Source organism: Triticum urartu, chromosome 4A (genome assembly GCF_056163025.1).
Source record: "Triticum urartu cultivar PI428250 chromosome 4A, HENAU_Tu73, whole genome shotgun sequence".
Taxonomy (NCBI): Eukaryota; Viridiplantae; Streptophyta; class Magnoliopsida; order Poales; family Poaceae; genus Triticum; species Triticum urartu.
This window is the reverse complement of record NC_141876.1, coordinates 22,083,733-22,100,289: the sequence shown is the minus strand read 5'-3', so window position 1 is coordinate 22,100,289 and position 16,557 is coordinate 22,083,733. Positions and strand designations below refer to the sequence as shown.

General features: G+C 49.3%; 1 protein-coding gene across 1 annotated transcript; it reads right to left on the bottom strand.

Annotated features, from left to right (window-relative positions):
- Positions 1–2,049: 2,049 nt before the first annotated feature.
- On the bottom strand, positions 2,050–5,314 carry LOC125550328 (protein yippee-like). Its single transcript, XM_048713299.2, has 5 exons — positions 4,920–5,314; positions 4,742–4,785; positions 2,642–2,750; positions 2,501–2,556; positions 2,050–2,398 (listed from the first exon to the last, which is right to left on the bottom strand). Exons 1-5 carry the CDS (start codon positions 5,013–5,015, stop codon positions 2,308–2,310), a joined length of 396 nt encoding a protein of 131 aa, XP_048569256.1. The 5' UTR covers positions 5,016–5,314; the 3' UTR covers positions 2,050–2,307.
- Positions 5,315–16,557: the final 11,243 nt, after the last annotated feature.

Here is a 16,557-nt window from a genome sequence, read left to right as displayed (position 1 = left end):
GCGGACGACATCATAGATGGCAAGCTGCTTCACATCGAAGTTGGGGTTCGTCGCGGCCATGGCCGCCACGGCCTCCTCGCCCATGCGCTCGCCGTAGATCTGGCCCTCCACCAGCCGGTGATGCTCCAGGAGAAACATGCTACACCGATGTTCCTCCGGCGCCTGCTGGAACGCCGACATAGGCGCCGGTGCAGGCTGCACCTCCGTCGTGGTGGCGTTACAGTGTGCCTGCTCCATGGTGAAGTCGGCGCGGGAGCCAAGGCGCTGTCGTCGGAACCCGTCTCCATCGTGGTGTCGTCTTCGTCGTCGAAGACCTCGGGCGAGCTGGCCGGCAAGCCGGCCTTGATCTGCCTGGCACAACGGCTCTGGTAGGCGGCGACAAGGGTGACCACCGCATGCTTCATCTTTACGGAAAGGCTCGCCCATAGAGCTTGGCCGCCTGTAGTCATGGCGGATGCAGTGCAAGAGACGAGGATGGGGAGAGGGCTTGTGTTGTGGCATGGAGTAGCCGGATGTGGCCGCCTTTAAATAGCGGATTCCGGTGAGGCCAGACTTACGGGTGCTCAATGTGCGGCCGAAGTGTGTGTTTCTCGGCCGGCGAGCCTGCTTAATGACGGCATACGGGCGGATGGGGCATTGAACGTGCGTGGTAGATATCCGTCTCATCCTGCCCAGTAATGTGTCTCTGGCTGAACAGGCGCGGGCACCGGAGACGCGTCACGGGCAGCGCCCTCGGCCGGCGTGCTGCTTCAATTGGCGGACGCAATGAGAGGTCGCTTCCGTCCTGAGCCGTCTTTAATGTGGAGCGGTGCGCTCTACAACGATATGAATGCGGGCGAGGAAGGAAAGGGTTTGATGGGCCAGGATGGTTAGAAGCAGGCGCAGGAGTGATCCGGACTCCTGCAAAACCCCCCACATTTGTTTCCGGTATGTGAGAGAAAACGCGTCCAAGCTGTCATGCAAATCGATATAGATCTACGTTAAATGGTTTCCGCTATTCGAACGAATGTGAACGATTTGTGGGTCGGCTTTAGAGATGCCTTACAATTTTTGTCGGAGCAAGAACTCAGTGACATAGGACCAGCCGTCCACGAACAATCTCCCGTCACAGTGGTGTAGTCCGCGCGCACCATCACGCGCTGCCTGGAAACCATCTGTTTTTTTTATACATCCATTTCTTTGATAAATATTTTCAGACGGAAGGAGTAATAAAGAGAACTTCCTTTCTAATTTTCATTTAACTGAAACCATCTGTCCTTTTACAGTTTGAGAAATCGAGAAATAGTGTTGCGTCTGATAATGACAGACCTTGTGTTGTTGTTAACATGATTGCTACTCCCTCCGTTCCATATTACCCGTCGCTAATTTAGTACAAAGTTGTACTAAATCAGTGACAAGTAATATGAAATGGAGGAAGTAGATGATGATTTAACGATTGGGTGATTTTGCAGAAAAAACAGGAAAGTCAAGAGTGTTCGAAACGGATAGCAAGTGAAGTCTTCAAAACGGTATATGGTTCTGAAGTGCTGCTGCTTCTTCCTATAGTACGTCTGTTACAGTACCTCTGCTATAGACTTCATGTGCTGGCGTTTTAGGGAATGTTTTGTTGGCAATGTACTACTCCCTCCGTCCCATAATATAAGACTTTCTTTGACTAAAAAAAAAACGTCTTACATTATGAAATGGAGGGAGTAATGTATAGTTTTTGGTACTTGCTCATGGTTGCAGAGGCAGTGTCTGAATTGTTGCCTGTTATGCCTGTTAAACCTGGGTATTTCCATTTCATGTTGCGATGATCCGGCTTGTGGATGCCCAAAACATGAGTTCTATGTTGCGCTCCAGGTATCCTACTTTTACTCCTGCTTTCTTTTGATAGTTTGTAAAAAGACATGCTGGTTTCAGTTAAATAAAATCGAAGAGGAAGCTTCTTAAAAAGAGAGACAAGTGCGGCAAAAATAGTGTGGCAAAGTTAAGTCACCCCAACCAAACATGCCCGAAATTCCCTTTTCGAGAAAAAGAATAGAACACACAGTTGAACCGCCTGGTAGATTAGATCACTTCAGAAACAGAATTTATTGGCATTCCAGCAACACAACAAACAGCTTTTGGGGGCTACAATGATACATTTGTTCATATACAGAAGGTATTAGGTCTCCCAGACAGCTTGCTGGGAGAATATCACCTAGAATTAACAATTTTACGCCGGGGCGCGCTTTTGAATGGAAGCGAGCCCCCCGGAGTAACTAAGGCCCGACTCCAGGGTTATTTACAGAGATGAACTGCAGGTTTTCGCACGCCCGTCGCGCTTCATAAGTCGTCGGTGTCGCTTCCACCCCCATGATGAGCATCATGTGTCACCCCCCAGTAGTGGCTACCATCAGGGCCCGACACCTTAAACCTGCTCAATCCGCCACAAAGAAAAGGTTCAACTATTAGAAACTCTAGTACCTGAATTCGTTAGTTTCAACACCATCACAAAGATGTTAGTTAAGGTGGTCACCTCTCCAGAATGAACTTTCCTTCCTTGTACCTCTGGCTCTTGTCATGTGCAGCCTCCTAGAGCAGGGGCACCATATAGCTTAGAGGATGGACGGACAGGCAATGCACAGGATATCGCAAAATAACCATCACAAGATCTTACATATTTCCATCCAACAATGGATCCACAACCAACACAGAAGATATCGGAAACGGTATGCAGCCCTGTCATCATCATGCGATCCTCGTTTATACCAGATGTAACATTGACACTGCCACAGGATACATGAGTTAATCACAAATCTGCTGGAGGATAGCGTTTTGTAAACAGTACAACTCATCTCAGAATACCAGCGTTTTGTTACTGGGCTAAACCGGTGAAGAAAGCACTAAAATGTTAGATCACTGCTTATTAAAGAGCACAGTACCACTTATATTTTAGTGGAATTGCTATTTCCAACCACACTTATTTCTCACTTGACCAAGTTGCACGCTATCAAGTCAATAGTTGCACAGAAAGTCTATATCTGCCAGTTGCACACTTCCAAAGCTGTTACATAGAAAGTCAGAGTTCACAAGATTGCAACTGTGAACTACTCCCTCCGTCCCATAATATAAGAGCGTTTTCGACACTAGTGTAGTATTAAAATTGTTCTTATATTATGGGACGGAGGGAGTAGTTGTTTCTCATTTCTCAGTTCATTGAGGGATAGACAGTCCCCACAACGTCTGAAGTTTCAACAATAACCGCCAATTATTATCTATCAGGCTACTACATTGGAGTATTCACAGTGGCAATGGATGGATATCTCAGGTATGTATTTCTTTTCAAAGCCTACAGAGATATGTGTTTTCCTGCCTATGACTAAGCTATCATTTTTGTCTCCTGGTTAGGGATGAGCTTATATCGAAGATCCAAATTGAGGAGAGAGCTGGTGTATCTGATGGAAGATCCTTGATTTGCAGTTTAATGACCCAGATCAGATCTCTCGTTTCAATGGTAACAGGGCACTGCCAATGTATTTTTTGATGTGCTTTGCCAATACATCAATCAGTTAAGGAGACCTGAGGTAACAGAGTTGAGCTCAGGAAAAACCCCTAAATCGGTCAGGAGGTAACAAATGAAAAAAGGCCAGGTAGAGACCCAAGGGGACAACTCGGCACAAGGCACCTAAACTATTATGGGTGATATAATTCTGGTTGAGGTGGCAACCTCTTTGACCCCAATGGCATCTTGTTGGAGCACTCCCCTACTCCTTTCCTACCGAAGCAACCAGCAAGTGTAAATAGCGAACAAGAGTCAAATAATGCAGAAAAACTGTGCATATTTTGCCTCTGCCTTCCATTTTCCACTAGCGAGCCTCAAGTATCAGTATTCAGTGGTAACTAGTAGGTTACATAGTTGATACTTGATTTGTTGATCTAGCAAACAAGATGGAGGCAAAAGTTTAGGTGAGTTGTGACATAGTATCTTTTACTCATCAACAAACTGGCCCTGAAGGTCCATGGACATCTAATCACTGTATTGTTGGATGCTAATAACTTTAGCGATTTGCAGTTGCATGAATCGGGGATCGACTACAAACATATTGAGTGGTTGTGTACGAAGTATCTTTAGCTGCTAGGGATCACACAGGAGATCAAACATATGGAGTGTTGTTCATGCAAGCAAATTACGTTAACGACTGTATCGGAAGTCAATTATATCCAGGATGGAGAATGTTAAGAGTAGAATCAGCATCCGAGCCAGCCTGACTGAACTACTCCTGGAACATCAATGCTTATTTGGCAGGTTCAGAATGTCTAACATAGTACTAGGTATATCAATCGCTCCATGAAAAGAAGATGAGAGGAAATTGCGACCGAAAAGGCTGAAACCACCATTCCTTGTCCCTTGGATTCTTTACCATTTCTTGTCAAGCGAGAAAGAGAGAGATCCCATCCTATGCAACGTCCTACCCGATTTACTTTCCCCTCGTCCCAAAAGCGGCTGTGGCCTATGAGTAGCAGCGTATGCGTTGGCATCGGCAACACGTTCCAGATTCCTCATTGTTCTTGGCGGTTGTAGGACGGAGCAGGCGAGCCTCCCCGCGTCCGAATCCGTTTTGCAGCAACGCCGAATCACCCAGACGAGACGAGCAACCGCCTGGCAGATTCTCATTGTTTCCCCCACAAATTCCGGTAGACGCGCAGCCCCCGGCCTCAAAATTCAGCAAAGCAGAGGAAGAAATCAAGGGGCAGGGAAGGGGAGGGCGACACTTACACCCTGTTGAAGAGATACGCCTTGCCGTGCTTGGAATGGAAGTTCTGCAAGGAGGAGAAAACACGCCGCTGTCAGTCACATCCGCCATGAGACCCCGCGCAACAAGCAATCAAGAAGGGGATTCGCTCGCGAGAGCCGAGAAGGGGACGGACGAGGGAAGGGACGGGCAGAGGGGCACCTTGGAGATGATGTCGGCGGCGAGGCCGAGGTGGGTGCGGCAGAACTTGCAGCTGTAGGCGTTCCCCTCGAGGTGCATCAGGAAGAGCCGCCCCATCGCCTCCTCCCCCGGCCGGCTCCAACCGCCCGCCCTCGATCCTCCGGCGGCGCGATCGGCACTCCCGTCGCGATCGATCGCGGACCCGCGCCCCCCTGCCTCGGACGGACGGACGGACGGACCCAAGATTAGCGGGAGGAGGGAGGCGTGCTCCGGTTTTGGGAGTGGTGGGCTTGGCGTTGGCGCTCTCGCCGAGGCCGAGGCCGAAGCAGGTAGGTGGCGGGGATGGGGATGGGGGTGGGGAATGGACGGGAAGGGATGAGAAGGAGGAAGAGCGCTGCCGTGCAGTACACCACTGCAGTCAGTGTGCCGTGTGCGTGTGACGCATACGTAGGGGCTACGGCCCGGCCACGTGAGCGGTGCCGCCCAACGACGACGAAGGCCTACGGCTTTGTACTAACTTTTTTTCCTGAAATATCTTTAGATTTTAGGGTTTATTAGAGTAACGACCCATTTCGTCCGCCCATATCCGTTTGGATCAGCACTGACAAAAACACCAGCCCCACACGCCGACCCATTCTCAAAAGTCGTCCGCGCCGACCCATATCCGACCCAAAATTGCGGCTGAAATGCGTCGGCGCGGATGCGCCACGCGTCTCCTCGGTGTCCGTCACGGTCTCACTTGACGGCCACCCAACTACCGCTCGTCGTCTAATTTATGACGATCACCGATAGCGGGCCCATTAGTAAGCCAGTGGAAGCGTCCTTTTTTAACCCACGCGCGCGGCGGGGGCCGACCTCATCCACTTTCGTCCACATCTAGGCCCCCACCATCCCCTTCCTGCCTCCTCATCGGCGACACCCCAAACCCTAGCAGTGGGCCTCTTCGGCAGCAGCTCAAGCAGCGGCAAGGGCAAGTGCACCCCTGGCGCCTCATCCTCCCGTGCTCCGTCCACGCCCCGCTCTTCGACCCGCCTCCGCCACCGCCGCCGCTGCCCATTGTCGAGCCCAAGCCGGATCCGGAGCCGACGCGGAAGCGCTCGCTGCCGGTGTCAAAACCGGCGGATCTCGGGTAGGGGGTCCCAAACTGTGCGTCTAAAATCGATGGTAACAGGAGACAGGGAACATAATGTTTTACCCAGGTTCGGTCCCTCTCTATGGAGGTAATACCCTACGTCCTGCTTGATTGATCTTGATGAATATGGGTATTACAAGAGTTGATCTACCACGAGATCGTAATGGCTAAACCCTAGAGGTCTAGCGTGTATGGCTATGATAATGTCTCTCTCTCCCTCCGGACTAAGTCCTCCAGTTTATATAGACACCGGGAGGATCTAGGGTTACACAAGGTCGGTTACAAAGAAAGGAATCTACATATTCGGTCGCCAAGCTTGCCTTCCACGTCAAGGAGAGTCCCATCCAGACACGGGTGCAGTCTTCGGTCTTCGTATCTTCACAGTGAAGGAAATATGCCCTAGAGGCAATAATAAAGTTATTATTTATTTCCTTATATCATGATAAATGTTTATTATTCATGCTAGAATTGTATTAACCGGAAACATAATACATGTGTGAATACATAGACAAACAAAAGTGTCACTAGTATGCCTCTACTTGACTAGCTCGTTAATCAAAGATGGTTATGTTTCCTAACCATGAACAATGAGTTGTTATTTGATTAACGGGATCACATCATTAGTTGAATGATCTGATTGACATGACCCATTCCATTAGCTTAGCACCCGATCGTTTAGTATGTTGCTATTGCTTTCTTCATGACTTATACATGTTCCTATAACTATGAGATTATGCAACTCCCGTTTGCCGAAGGAACACTTTGGGTGCTACCAAACGTCACAACGTAACTGGGTGATTATAAAGGAGCATTACAGGTGTCTCCAAAGGTACATGTTGGGTTGGCGTATTTCGAGATTAGGATTTGTCACTTCGATTGTCGGAGAGGCATCTCTGGGCCCTCTCGGTAATGTACATCACATAAGCCTTGCAAGCATTACAACTAATATGTTAGTTGTGAGATGATGTATTACAGAATGAGTAAAGAGACTTGCCGGTAACGAGATTGAACTAGGTATTGGATACCGACGATCGAATCTCGGGCAAGTAACATACCGATGACAAAGGGAACAACGTATGTTGTTATGCGGTCTGACCGATAAAGATCTTCGTAGAATATGTAGGAGCCAATATGGGCATCCAGGTCCCGCTATTGGTTATTGACTGGAGACATGTCTCGGTCATGTCTACATTGTTCTCGAACCCGTAGGGTCCGCACGCTTAAGGTTACGATGACAGTTATATTATGAGTTTATGCATTTTGATGTACCGAAGGTTGTTCGGAGTCCCGGATGTGATCACGGACATGACGAGGAGTCTCGAAATGGTCGAGACGTAAAGATTGATATATTGGAAGCCTATGTTTGGATATCGGAAGTGTTCCGGGTGAAATCGGGATTTTACCGGAGTACCGGGAAGGTTACCGGAACCCCCCGGGAGCTAAATGGGCCATGATGGGCCTTAGTGGAAAAGAGAAGAGGCAGCCCTACATGGGCTGCGCGCCTCCCCCTTCCCCTAGTCCTATTAGGACTAGGAGAGGTGGCCGACCCCCTCTCTCTCTTTTCCCCCTCCGCGAATCCTATTCCAACTAGGATTGGGGGCGGGGGGGAATCCTACTCCCAGAGGGAGTAGGACTCTCCTGGCACGCCACACCTTGGCCGGCCAGCCTCCCCCCTCTAGTCCTTTATATACTGAGGCAGAGACACCCTAGAACACACAAGTTGATCCACGTGATCTATTCCTTAGCCGTGTGCGGTGCCCCCAGCCACCATAATCCTTGATAATACTGTAGCGGAGTTTAGGCGAAGCCCTGCTGCCGTAGTGCATCAAGATCGTCATCACGCCGTCGTGCTGACGGAACTCTTCCCCGACACTTTGCTGGATCGGAGTCCGGGGATCGTCATCGAGCTGAACGTGTGCTCGAACTCGGAGGTGCCATAGTTTCGGTGCTTGATCGGTTGGATCGTGAAGACGTACGACTACTTCCTCTACGTTGCGTCAACGCTTCCGCAGTCGGTCTGCGTGGGTACGTAGACAACACTCTCCCATCTCGTTGCTATGCATCACATGATCTTGCGTGTGTGTAGGAATTTTTTTGAAATTACTACGAAACCCAACACACAGCCCATCAGTCCGGCCCATGGATAACAGGCCGGACGCCCGAGGACCCCTTAGTCCAGGACTCCCTCAGTAGCCCCTGAACCTGACTTCAGTGACAAGGTATCCGGCGCGTAGGCCTGTCTTCGGCATTGCAAGGCGGGTTCCTTCTTCCGAACTCCAAAATAGTCTTCGGACGTATCGACGTGTCCGGACTTGTAATACACACCACACACAACCGCGGAGAGAATATAATTTCACACAAGTCCAATCTGCTGACAACTTTTCGTAACATGACATCACATCTGTCCGGTCATAATTTTGAACCGTTTTTCGTCTGCCGCTCCATGTTTCGAGACGCGGTTGCCATTGGCACGTCTTGTCAAAGCAGAGATTGTGTCCCCTTATTACGGGATTCTCATCAATACGGGTGTGGATAACCCAACCGTGCCGTTTACATAGCCCTTGGGAGTAGGCGAATTTTAAGGCGAGTGGGAAGGCGTTCAATATTTACTGCCTTTATAAGGAGATAAGAATCCCTTCTCTTCACCCACGCCTTCTCTCTTCCTCTGCCCTTCCATTCTTGAGCTCCAGCGCCCAAGTTCTCATCTTCTCTGTATGTCCAGATCCGGAGGTCAAGGCAAGTGGATGGCCTCCTCCATCCAGGAGGAGGACATTGCTGAGCTTCGGGCGGTCGGGTACCTAGCGAAGGGAATCGCCCACCGCCTTCCGGCCCAGGGACAAATCATTCCCACGCCGAAGCCCAACGAGAGGGTAGTATTCATCCCTCATTTCCTCCGCGGGTTAGGGTTTCCACTCCACCCCTTCGTCCGCGGGCTAATGTTCTACTACGGGATAGACTTTCATGATCTATCCCCGAACTCCCTCCTCAACATCTCGATGTTCATCGTCGTGTGTGAGGCCTTTCTCCGCATCCAACCCCACTTCGGGCTATGGCTCAAGGTATTCAATGTGAAGCCGAAGGTGGTGGATGGCCAGCACGCGGAGTGCGGAGGCGCCACGGTGAGCAAGCTGGCCAATGTCTCCTGGCCGAAAGGCACTTTCGTGGAGACTGTAAAAGAATGGCAGAAACATTGGTTCTATATCACAGAACCCCGCGGCACCACCTGGGCCGCAACTGCCGAATTCAACTCTGGCGCTCCCATGCGACTCACCTCCTGGGTCGTGAAGGGCCCGAACTGGTGTTCGCCAGACGAGCTGACAGCGCTGCAAACGTGCATTCAAAGCATGGTGGATAAAGATATCAAACTCGTCGATATAATCCAGGTGATGCTACTTCGCCGGATTCTCCCATACCAAAGCCGAAGCCGCCCTCTATGGGAGTTAAATCCGAAGAAGCACCATACCCTGAAGAGGCTCTTCGAAACCACTCACGAAGATGCCTGGAGGTTGCTTTTTAAGGGCAACGAAACACCGCCGGCCGCAGATTCGGACCGCGGTCATAACATTAATAACCTCGCTAACGAGGTATGTTATTCTTATGGCATCCCTTACTTGCCTGTTTCAAGGATGATGACTAAGCTTTTATCGTGATCGTTTCTTCAGGACTGGATGGAGAGGGCGAAGCGGGTCCAATGTCCGGCTCCGCTGCCTGAAGAACTAGTCATCCCGCGTTTAGCGAAGATGCTAGTGCCGGCGCCCTACAAGGCGCCGGAGAAGAAGGCCACAGGGAAAGCCAAGGGGGTCCAAAGTGGCCCCTGCCGCAAGGGTGCTTCGGACGCAACGTCCTAAGACAAGACTCAATCCTCCGCCGCCAAAGACGACAACGACGAGGAGGAGGAAAACAACCCTTCCCCTGATGAGGGGAAGAAAAAGATCGTGGCCTCCACCATTCTGGAGGCGGAGGCTCCCAAGAAGGGGAAAGGCCCACTCATGGGCATCTCCGCATGGGACATTGAAAGCAGTCCGGAGCAACGCCCCCGCACTAAGCCGCGGGCCGCATCATAAGTGCTAAGACTTATATCCGCCCGTAAAGTTTCTCCTCCTCATTGCATTGACATGATTGGTTATGTTATTGTAGTCCGGCCCACAACAGCTCCCCGCGATCCTCGTCAGGAGGTTCGCTGGATTCCAAGGCGACGGCCAGCGAGTCACCGCGGCCGCTTACTCCCCCAAGGCCAAGGACGATGCAGAGGTGCTGTCCCGAAGGATTGTTCCAGGTGGGGGAGAGGCGCAGGAGGCGCCATAAGGCGAAACCCCCATCGTCGGACACCAGGGGGAATCAATCCCCAAGGAGATTGGTGGGGAGGGCCGTATTCAGTTCGGCCCTCAGCCAGACTTGATTCCGGAGATTGATGCGGCTCCGGAATCCAGCACGCAACCTCCTTCGAAAGAAGGGGGATGCCTATTCCGCTGGTGACCCCTGTCCAACCAGGGGCACCGGATAATCTGCTGGAAGCGCTGCGAGGTGCTTCCCTTGTGGATGAGCACCGTGTCCTTATGGGCACGGTAATTGAAAGAGTTCAGTTCGCCAAGAGCGGACTAACCGAAGCCTGCTGCAGCCTGCTGACAGGTTTTGAGGTAAGCGATGCAAAAAAGAGAAAATCCCAATATAGACAGCAGCCCCTAAGACACTGTCCGGTGTTCGGAAAGAAAAAGCCGGATAGAGGATCAATCTCCTTTTGTAGGAAACTAACTAAATTTTTCTGAAATATAAACACAAGCGTCGCTGTTGGCCGCAGCCTCGCATACTGCCGAAGTTTCCGGACTGAAGTAGAAACTGGCGGAGGCCAAGGAGGAGCTGGGCCAGGTGAAGAGGTAGCTCCAGGAAAAACAAGGTAAGTAATAATCTGTTATGTATTCGAAAAAAGGAAAATGATATGCAATGACTAAAATGCCATGATGTGTACAGAGGCGACGACCGAGGTCGAGGCCCTGAAAAAGGCCCTGGTCGAAGCCGAAGGGAAGGCTGTCAAGAAGCAGGCCGCTCGGAAGTGTTGGGGAACGTTGCAGAAAACAAAAATTTTCCTACTCGTTTCACCAAGATCATCTAGGAGTTCATCTAGCAACGAGTCATCGGATGCATCTACATACCTTTGTAGATCGCGCACGGAAGCGTTCAAAAGAACGGTGATGATGTAGTCGTACTCGACGTGATCCAAATCACCGATGACCAGCGCCGAACGGACGGCGCCTCCGCGTTCAACACACGTACGGGACGGGAGACGTCTCCTCCTTCTTGATCCAGCAAGGGGGGAGGAGAGGTTGATGAAGATCCAGCAGCACGACGGCGTGGTGGTGGATGCAGGGCGTCACAGAAGCAGGGCTTCGCCAAGACTACGAGGGAGAGACGTAACGGGGAGAGAGGGAGGCGCCAGGGGCTGGTGTCAAATCCCTCCTCTCCCCCCCACTATATATAGGGGTGCCATGGGGGGGGGGCGCCGGCCCTAGTAGATGAGATCTACTAGGGGGGGCGGCGGCCAAGGGGAGGATTCCCTCCCCCCCAAGGCACCTAGGGGTGCCTTCCACCACATGGACTCTTCCATGGTGGAAACCCTAGGCGCATGGGCCTATAGGGGCTGGCGCCCCAGCCCACTATGGGTTGGGTTCCTACTATTTCAACCCATGGGGCCCTCCGGGATAGGTGGCCCCACCCGGTGGACCCCCGGGACCCTTCCGGTGGTCCCGGTACAATACCGATAACCCCGAAACTTGTCCCGATGGCCGAAACAGCATTTCCTATATATAATTCTTTACCTCCGGACCATTCCGGAACTCCTCGTGACGTCCGGGATCTCATCCTGGACTCCGAACAACATTCGGGTTTCTGCATATACATATCTTCATAACCCTAGCGTCACCGAACCTTAAGTGTGTAGACCCTACGGGTTCGGGAGACAAGCAGACATGACCGAGACGACTCTCCAGTCAATAACCAACAGCGGGATCTGGATACCCATGTTGGCTCCCACATGCTCCACGATGATCTCATCGGATGAACCACGATGTCGAGGATTCAATCAACCCCGTACGCAATTCCCTTTGTCTATCGATATGTTACTTGCCCGAGATTCGATCGTCGGTATCCCAATACCTCGTTCAATCTCGTTACCGACAAGTCACTTTACTCGTACCGTAATGCATGATCCCGTGACCAGACACTTGGTCACTTTGAGCTCATTATGATGATGCACTACCGAGTGGGCCCAGCGATACCTCTCCGTCATACGGAGTGACAAATCCCAGTCTTGATCCATGTCACCCAACAGACACTTTCGGAGATACCCGTAGTCTACCTTTATAGTCACCCAGTTACGTTGTGACGTTTGGCATACCCAAAGCACTCCTATGGTATCCGGGAGTTACACGATCTCATGGTCTAAGGAAAAGATACTTTGACATTGGAAAACTCTAGCAAACGAACTATACGATCTTGTGCTATGTTTAGGATTGGGTCTTGTCCATCACATCATTCTCCTAATGATGTGATCTCGTTACCAATGACATCTAATGTCCATAGCCAGGAAACCATGACTATCTATTGATCAACGAGCTAGTCAACTAGAGGCTCACTAGGGACATGTTGGTGTCTGTTATTCACACATGTATTACGATTTCCGGATAACACAATTATAGCATGAATAAAGACAATTATCATGAATAAGGAAATATAATAATAATGCTTTTATTATTGCCTCTAGGGCATATTTCCAACAGTCTCCCACTTGCACTAGAGTCAATAATCTAGTTACATTGTGATGAATCGAACACCCATGGAATTCTGGTGTTGATCATGTTTTGCTCTAGGGAGAGGTTTAGTCAACGGATCTGCTACATTCAGGTCCGTGTGCACTTTACAAATCTCTATGTCTCCATCTTGAACATTTTCACGAATGGAGTTGAAGCGACGCTTGATGTGCCTTGTCTTCTTGTGAAACCTGGGCTCCTTGGCAAGAGCAATAGCTCCAGTGTTGTCACAGAAGAGCTTGATCGGCCCCGACGCATTGGGTATGACTCCTAGGTCGGTGATGAACTCCTTCACCCATATTGCTTCATGTGCTGCCTCCGAGGCTGCCATGTACTCCGCTTCACATGTAGATCCCGCCACGACGCTTTGCTTGCAACTGCACCAGCTTACTGCCCCACCATTCAAAATATACACGTATCCGGTTTGTGACTTAGAGTCATCCAGATCTGTGTCGAAGCTAGCGTCGACGTAACCCTTTACGACGAGCTCTTCGTCACCTCCATAAACGAGAAACATTTCCTTAGTCCTTTTCAGGTACTTCAGGATATTCTTGACCGCTGTCCAGTGTTCCTTGCCGGGATTACTTTGGTACCTTCCTACCAAACTTACGGCAAGGTTTACATCAGGTCTGGTACACAGCATGGCATACATAATAGAACCTATGGCTGAGGCATAGGGGATGACACTCATCTCTTCTATTTCTTCTGCCGTGGTCGGACATTGAGCTGAGCTCAATTTCATACCTTGCAACACAGGCAAGAACCCCTTCTTAGACTGATCCATATTGAATTTCTTCAATATCTTATCAAGGTATGTGCTTTGTGAAAGACCTATGAGGCGTCTCGATCTATCTCTATAGATTTTGATGCCTAATATATAAGCAGCTTCTCCAAGGTCCTTCATTGAAAAACTCTTATTCAAGTAGGCCTTGATGCTGTCCAAGAGTTCTATATCATTTCCCATCAAAAGTATGTCATCCACATATAATATGAGAAATGCTACAGAACTCCCACTCACTTTCTTGTAAACGCAGGCTTCTCCATAAGTCTGCGTGAACCCAAACGCTTTGATCATCTCATCAAAGCGAATGTTCCAACTCCGAGATGCTTGCACCAGCCCATAAATCGAGCGTTGGAGCTTGCACACCTTGTCAGCATTCTTAGGATCGACAAAACCTTCCGGCTGCATCATATACAATTCTTCCTTAAGGAAACCATTAAGGAATGCCGTTTTGACGTCCATTTGCCATATCTCATAATCATAGAATGCGGCAATCGCTAACATGATTCGGACGGACTTTAGCTTCGCTACCGGTGAGAAAGTCTCATCGTAGTCAACCCCTTGAACTTGTCGATAACCCTTAGCGACAAGCCGAGCTTTATAGATGGTCACATTACCATCCGCGTCTGTCTTCTTCTTAAAGATCCATTTATTTTCTATGGCTCGCCGTTCAACGGGCAAGTCAGTCAAAGTCCATACTTCATTTTCATACATGGATCCTATCTCGGATTTCATGGCTTCTAGCCATTTTTCGGAATCCGGACCCGCCATCGCTTCTTCATAGTTCGAAGGTTCACCATTGTCTAACAACATGATTTCCAAGACAGGGTTGCCGTACCACTCTGGTGCGGAACGTGTCCTTGTGGACCTTCGAATTTCAGTAGGAGCTTGATCAGAAGTATCTTGATCATTATCATTAACTTCCTCTCTAGTCGGTGCTGGCACCTCAGGAACATTTTCTTGAGTTGCGCCATTTTCCGTTTCAAGAGGTAATACTTCATCAAGCTCTTCTTTCCTCCCACTTACTTCTTTCGAGAGAAACTCTTTCTCTAGAAAGGACCCATTCTTGGCAACAAAGATCTTGCCTTCGGATCTGAGGTAGAAGGTGTACCCAATAGTTTCTTTTGGGTATCCTATGAAGACGCATTTTTCCGACTTGGGTTCGAGCTTTTCAGGTTGAAGTTTCTTGACATAAGCATCGCATCCCCAAACTTTTAGAAACGACAGCTTAGGTTTCTTCCCAAACCATAATTCATACGGTGTCGTCTCAACGGATTTCGACGGAGCCCTATTTAAAGTGAATGCAGCAGTCTCTAAAGCATAGCCCCAAAAAGATAGCGGTAAATCGGTAAGAGACATCATAGATCGCACCATATCTAATAGAGTGCGATTACGACGTTCGGACACACCATTACGCTGAGGTGTTCCAGGCGGCGTGATTTGTGAAACTATTCCACATTTTCTTAAGTGTGTGCCAAACTCGTGACTCAAGTATTCTCCTCCACGATCTGATCGTAGAAACTTGATTTTCCTGTCACGTTGATTTTCAACCTCACTCTGAAATTCCTTGAACTTTTCAAAGGTTTCAGACTTGTGTTTCATTAAGTAGATATACCCATACCTACTTAAATCATCAGTGAGGGTGAGAACATAACGATAGCCACCACGAGCCTCAACACTCATTGGACCGCACACATCAGTATGTATGATTTCCAATAAGTCGGTTGCTCGCTCTGAGAACGGAGTCTTGGTCATTTTACCCATAAGGCATGGTTCGCACGTGTCAAATGATTCATAATCAAGAGACTCTAAAAGTCCATCAGCATGGAGCTTCTTCATGCGTTTGACACCTATGTGACCAAGGCGGCAGTGCCACAAGTATGTGGGACTATCATTATCAACCTTACTTCTTTTGGTACTCACATTATGAACATGTGTAGCATCACGTTCGAGATTCATAAAGAATAAACCATTCACCATAGGAGCATGACCATAAAACATATCTCTCATAAAAATGGAACAACCATTATTCTCAGATTTAAAAGAGTAGCCATCTCGAATTAAACGAGATCCCGATACAATGTTCATGCTCAAAGCTGGCACTAAATAACAATTATTAAGGTTTAAAACTAATCCCGAAGGGAGATGCAGAGGTAGCGTGCCGACGGCGATCACATTGACCTTGGAACCATTCCCGACGCGCATCGTCACCTCGTCCTTTGCTAGTTTCCGCTTATTCCGCAGCCCCTGCTTTGAGTTACAAATGTGAGCAACTGCACCGGTATCAAATACCTAGGAGCTACTACGGGCACTAGTAAGGTACACATCAATTACATGTATATCACATATACCTTTTGTTTTGCCGGCCTTCTTATCCGCTAAGTACTTAGGGCAGTTCCGCTTCCAGTGACCGCTTCCCTTGCAATAAAAGCACTCAGTCTCGGGCTTGGGTCCATTCTTTGGCTTCTTCCCGGCAGCTTGCTTGCCAGGCGCGGCAACTTCCTTGCCGTCCTTCTCGAAGTTCTTTTTACCCTTGCCTTTCTTGAACTTAGTGGTTTTATTGACCATCAACACTTGATGTTCCTTCTTGACTTCTACCTCCGCTGATTTCAGCATTGAGAACAACTCAGGAATGGTCTTTTGCATCCCCTGCATGTTGAAGTTCATCACGAAGCTCTTGTAGCTTGGTGGAAGCGACTGGAGGATTCTGTCAATGACCGCATCATCCGGGAGATTAACTCCCAGCTGAGACAAGCGGTTATGCAACCCAGACATGGTGAGTATGTGCTCACTGACAGAACTATTTTCCTCCATCTTACAGCTGAAGAACTTATCGGAGACTTCATATCTCTCGATCCGGGCATGAGCTTGAAAAACCATTTTCAGCTCTTCGAACATCTCGTATGCTCCATGTCTCTCAAAACGTTTTTGGAGCCCCGGCTC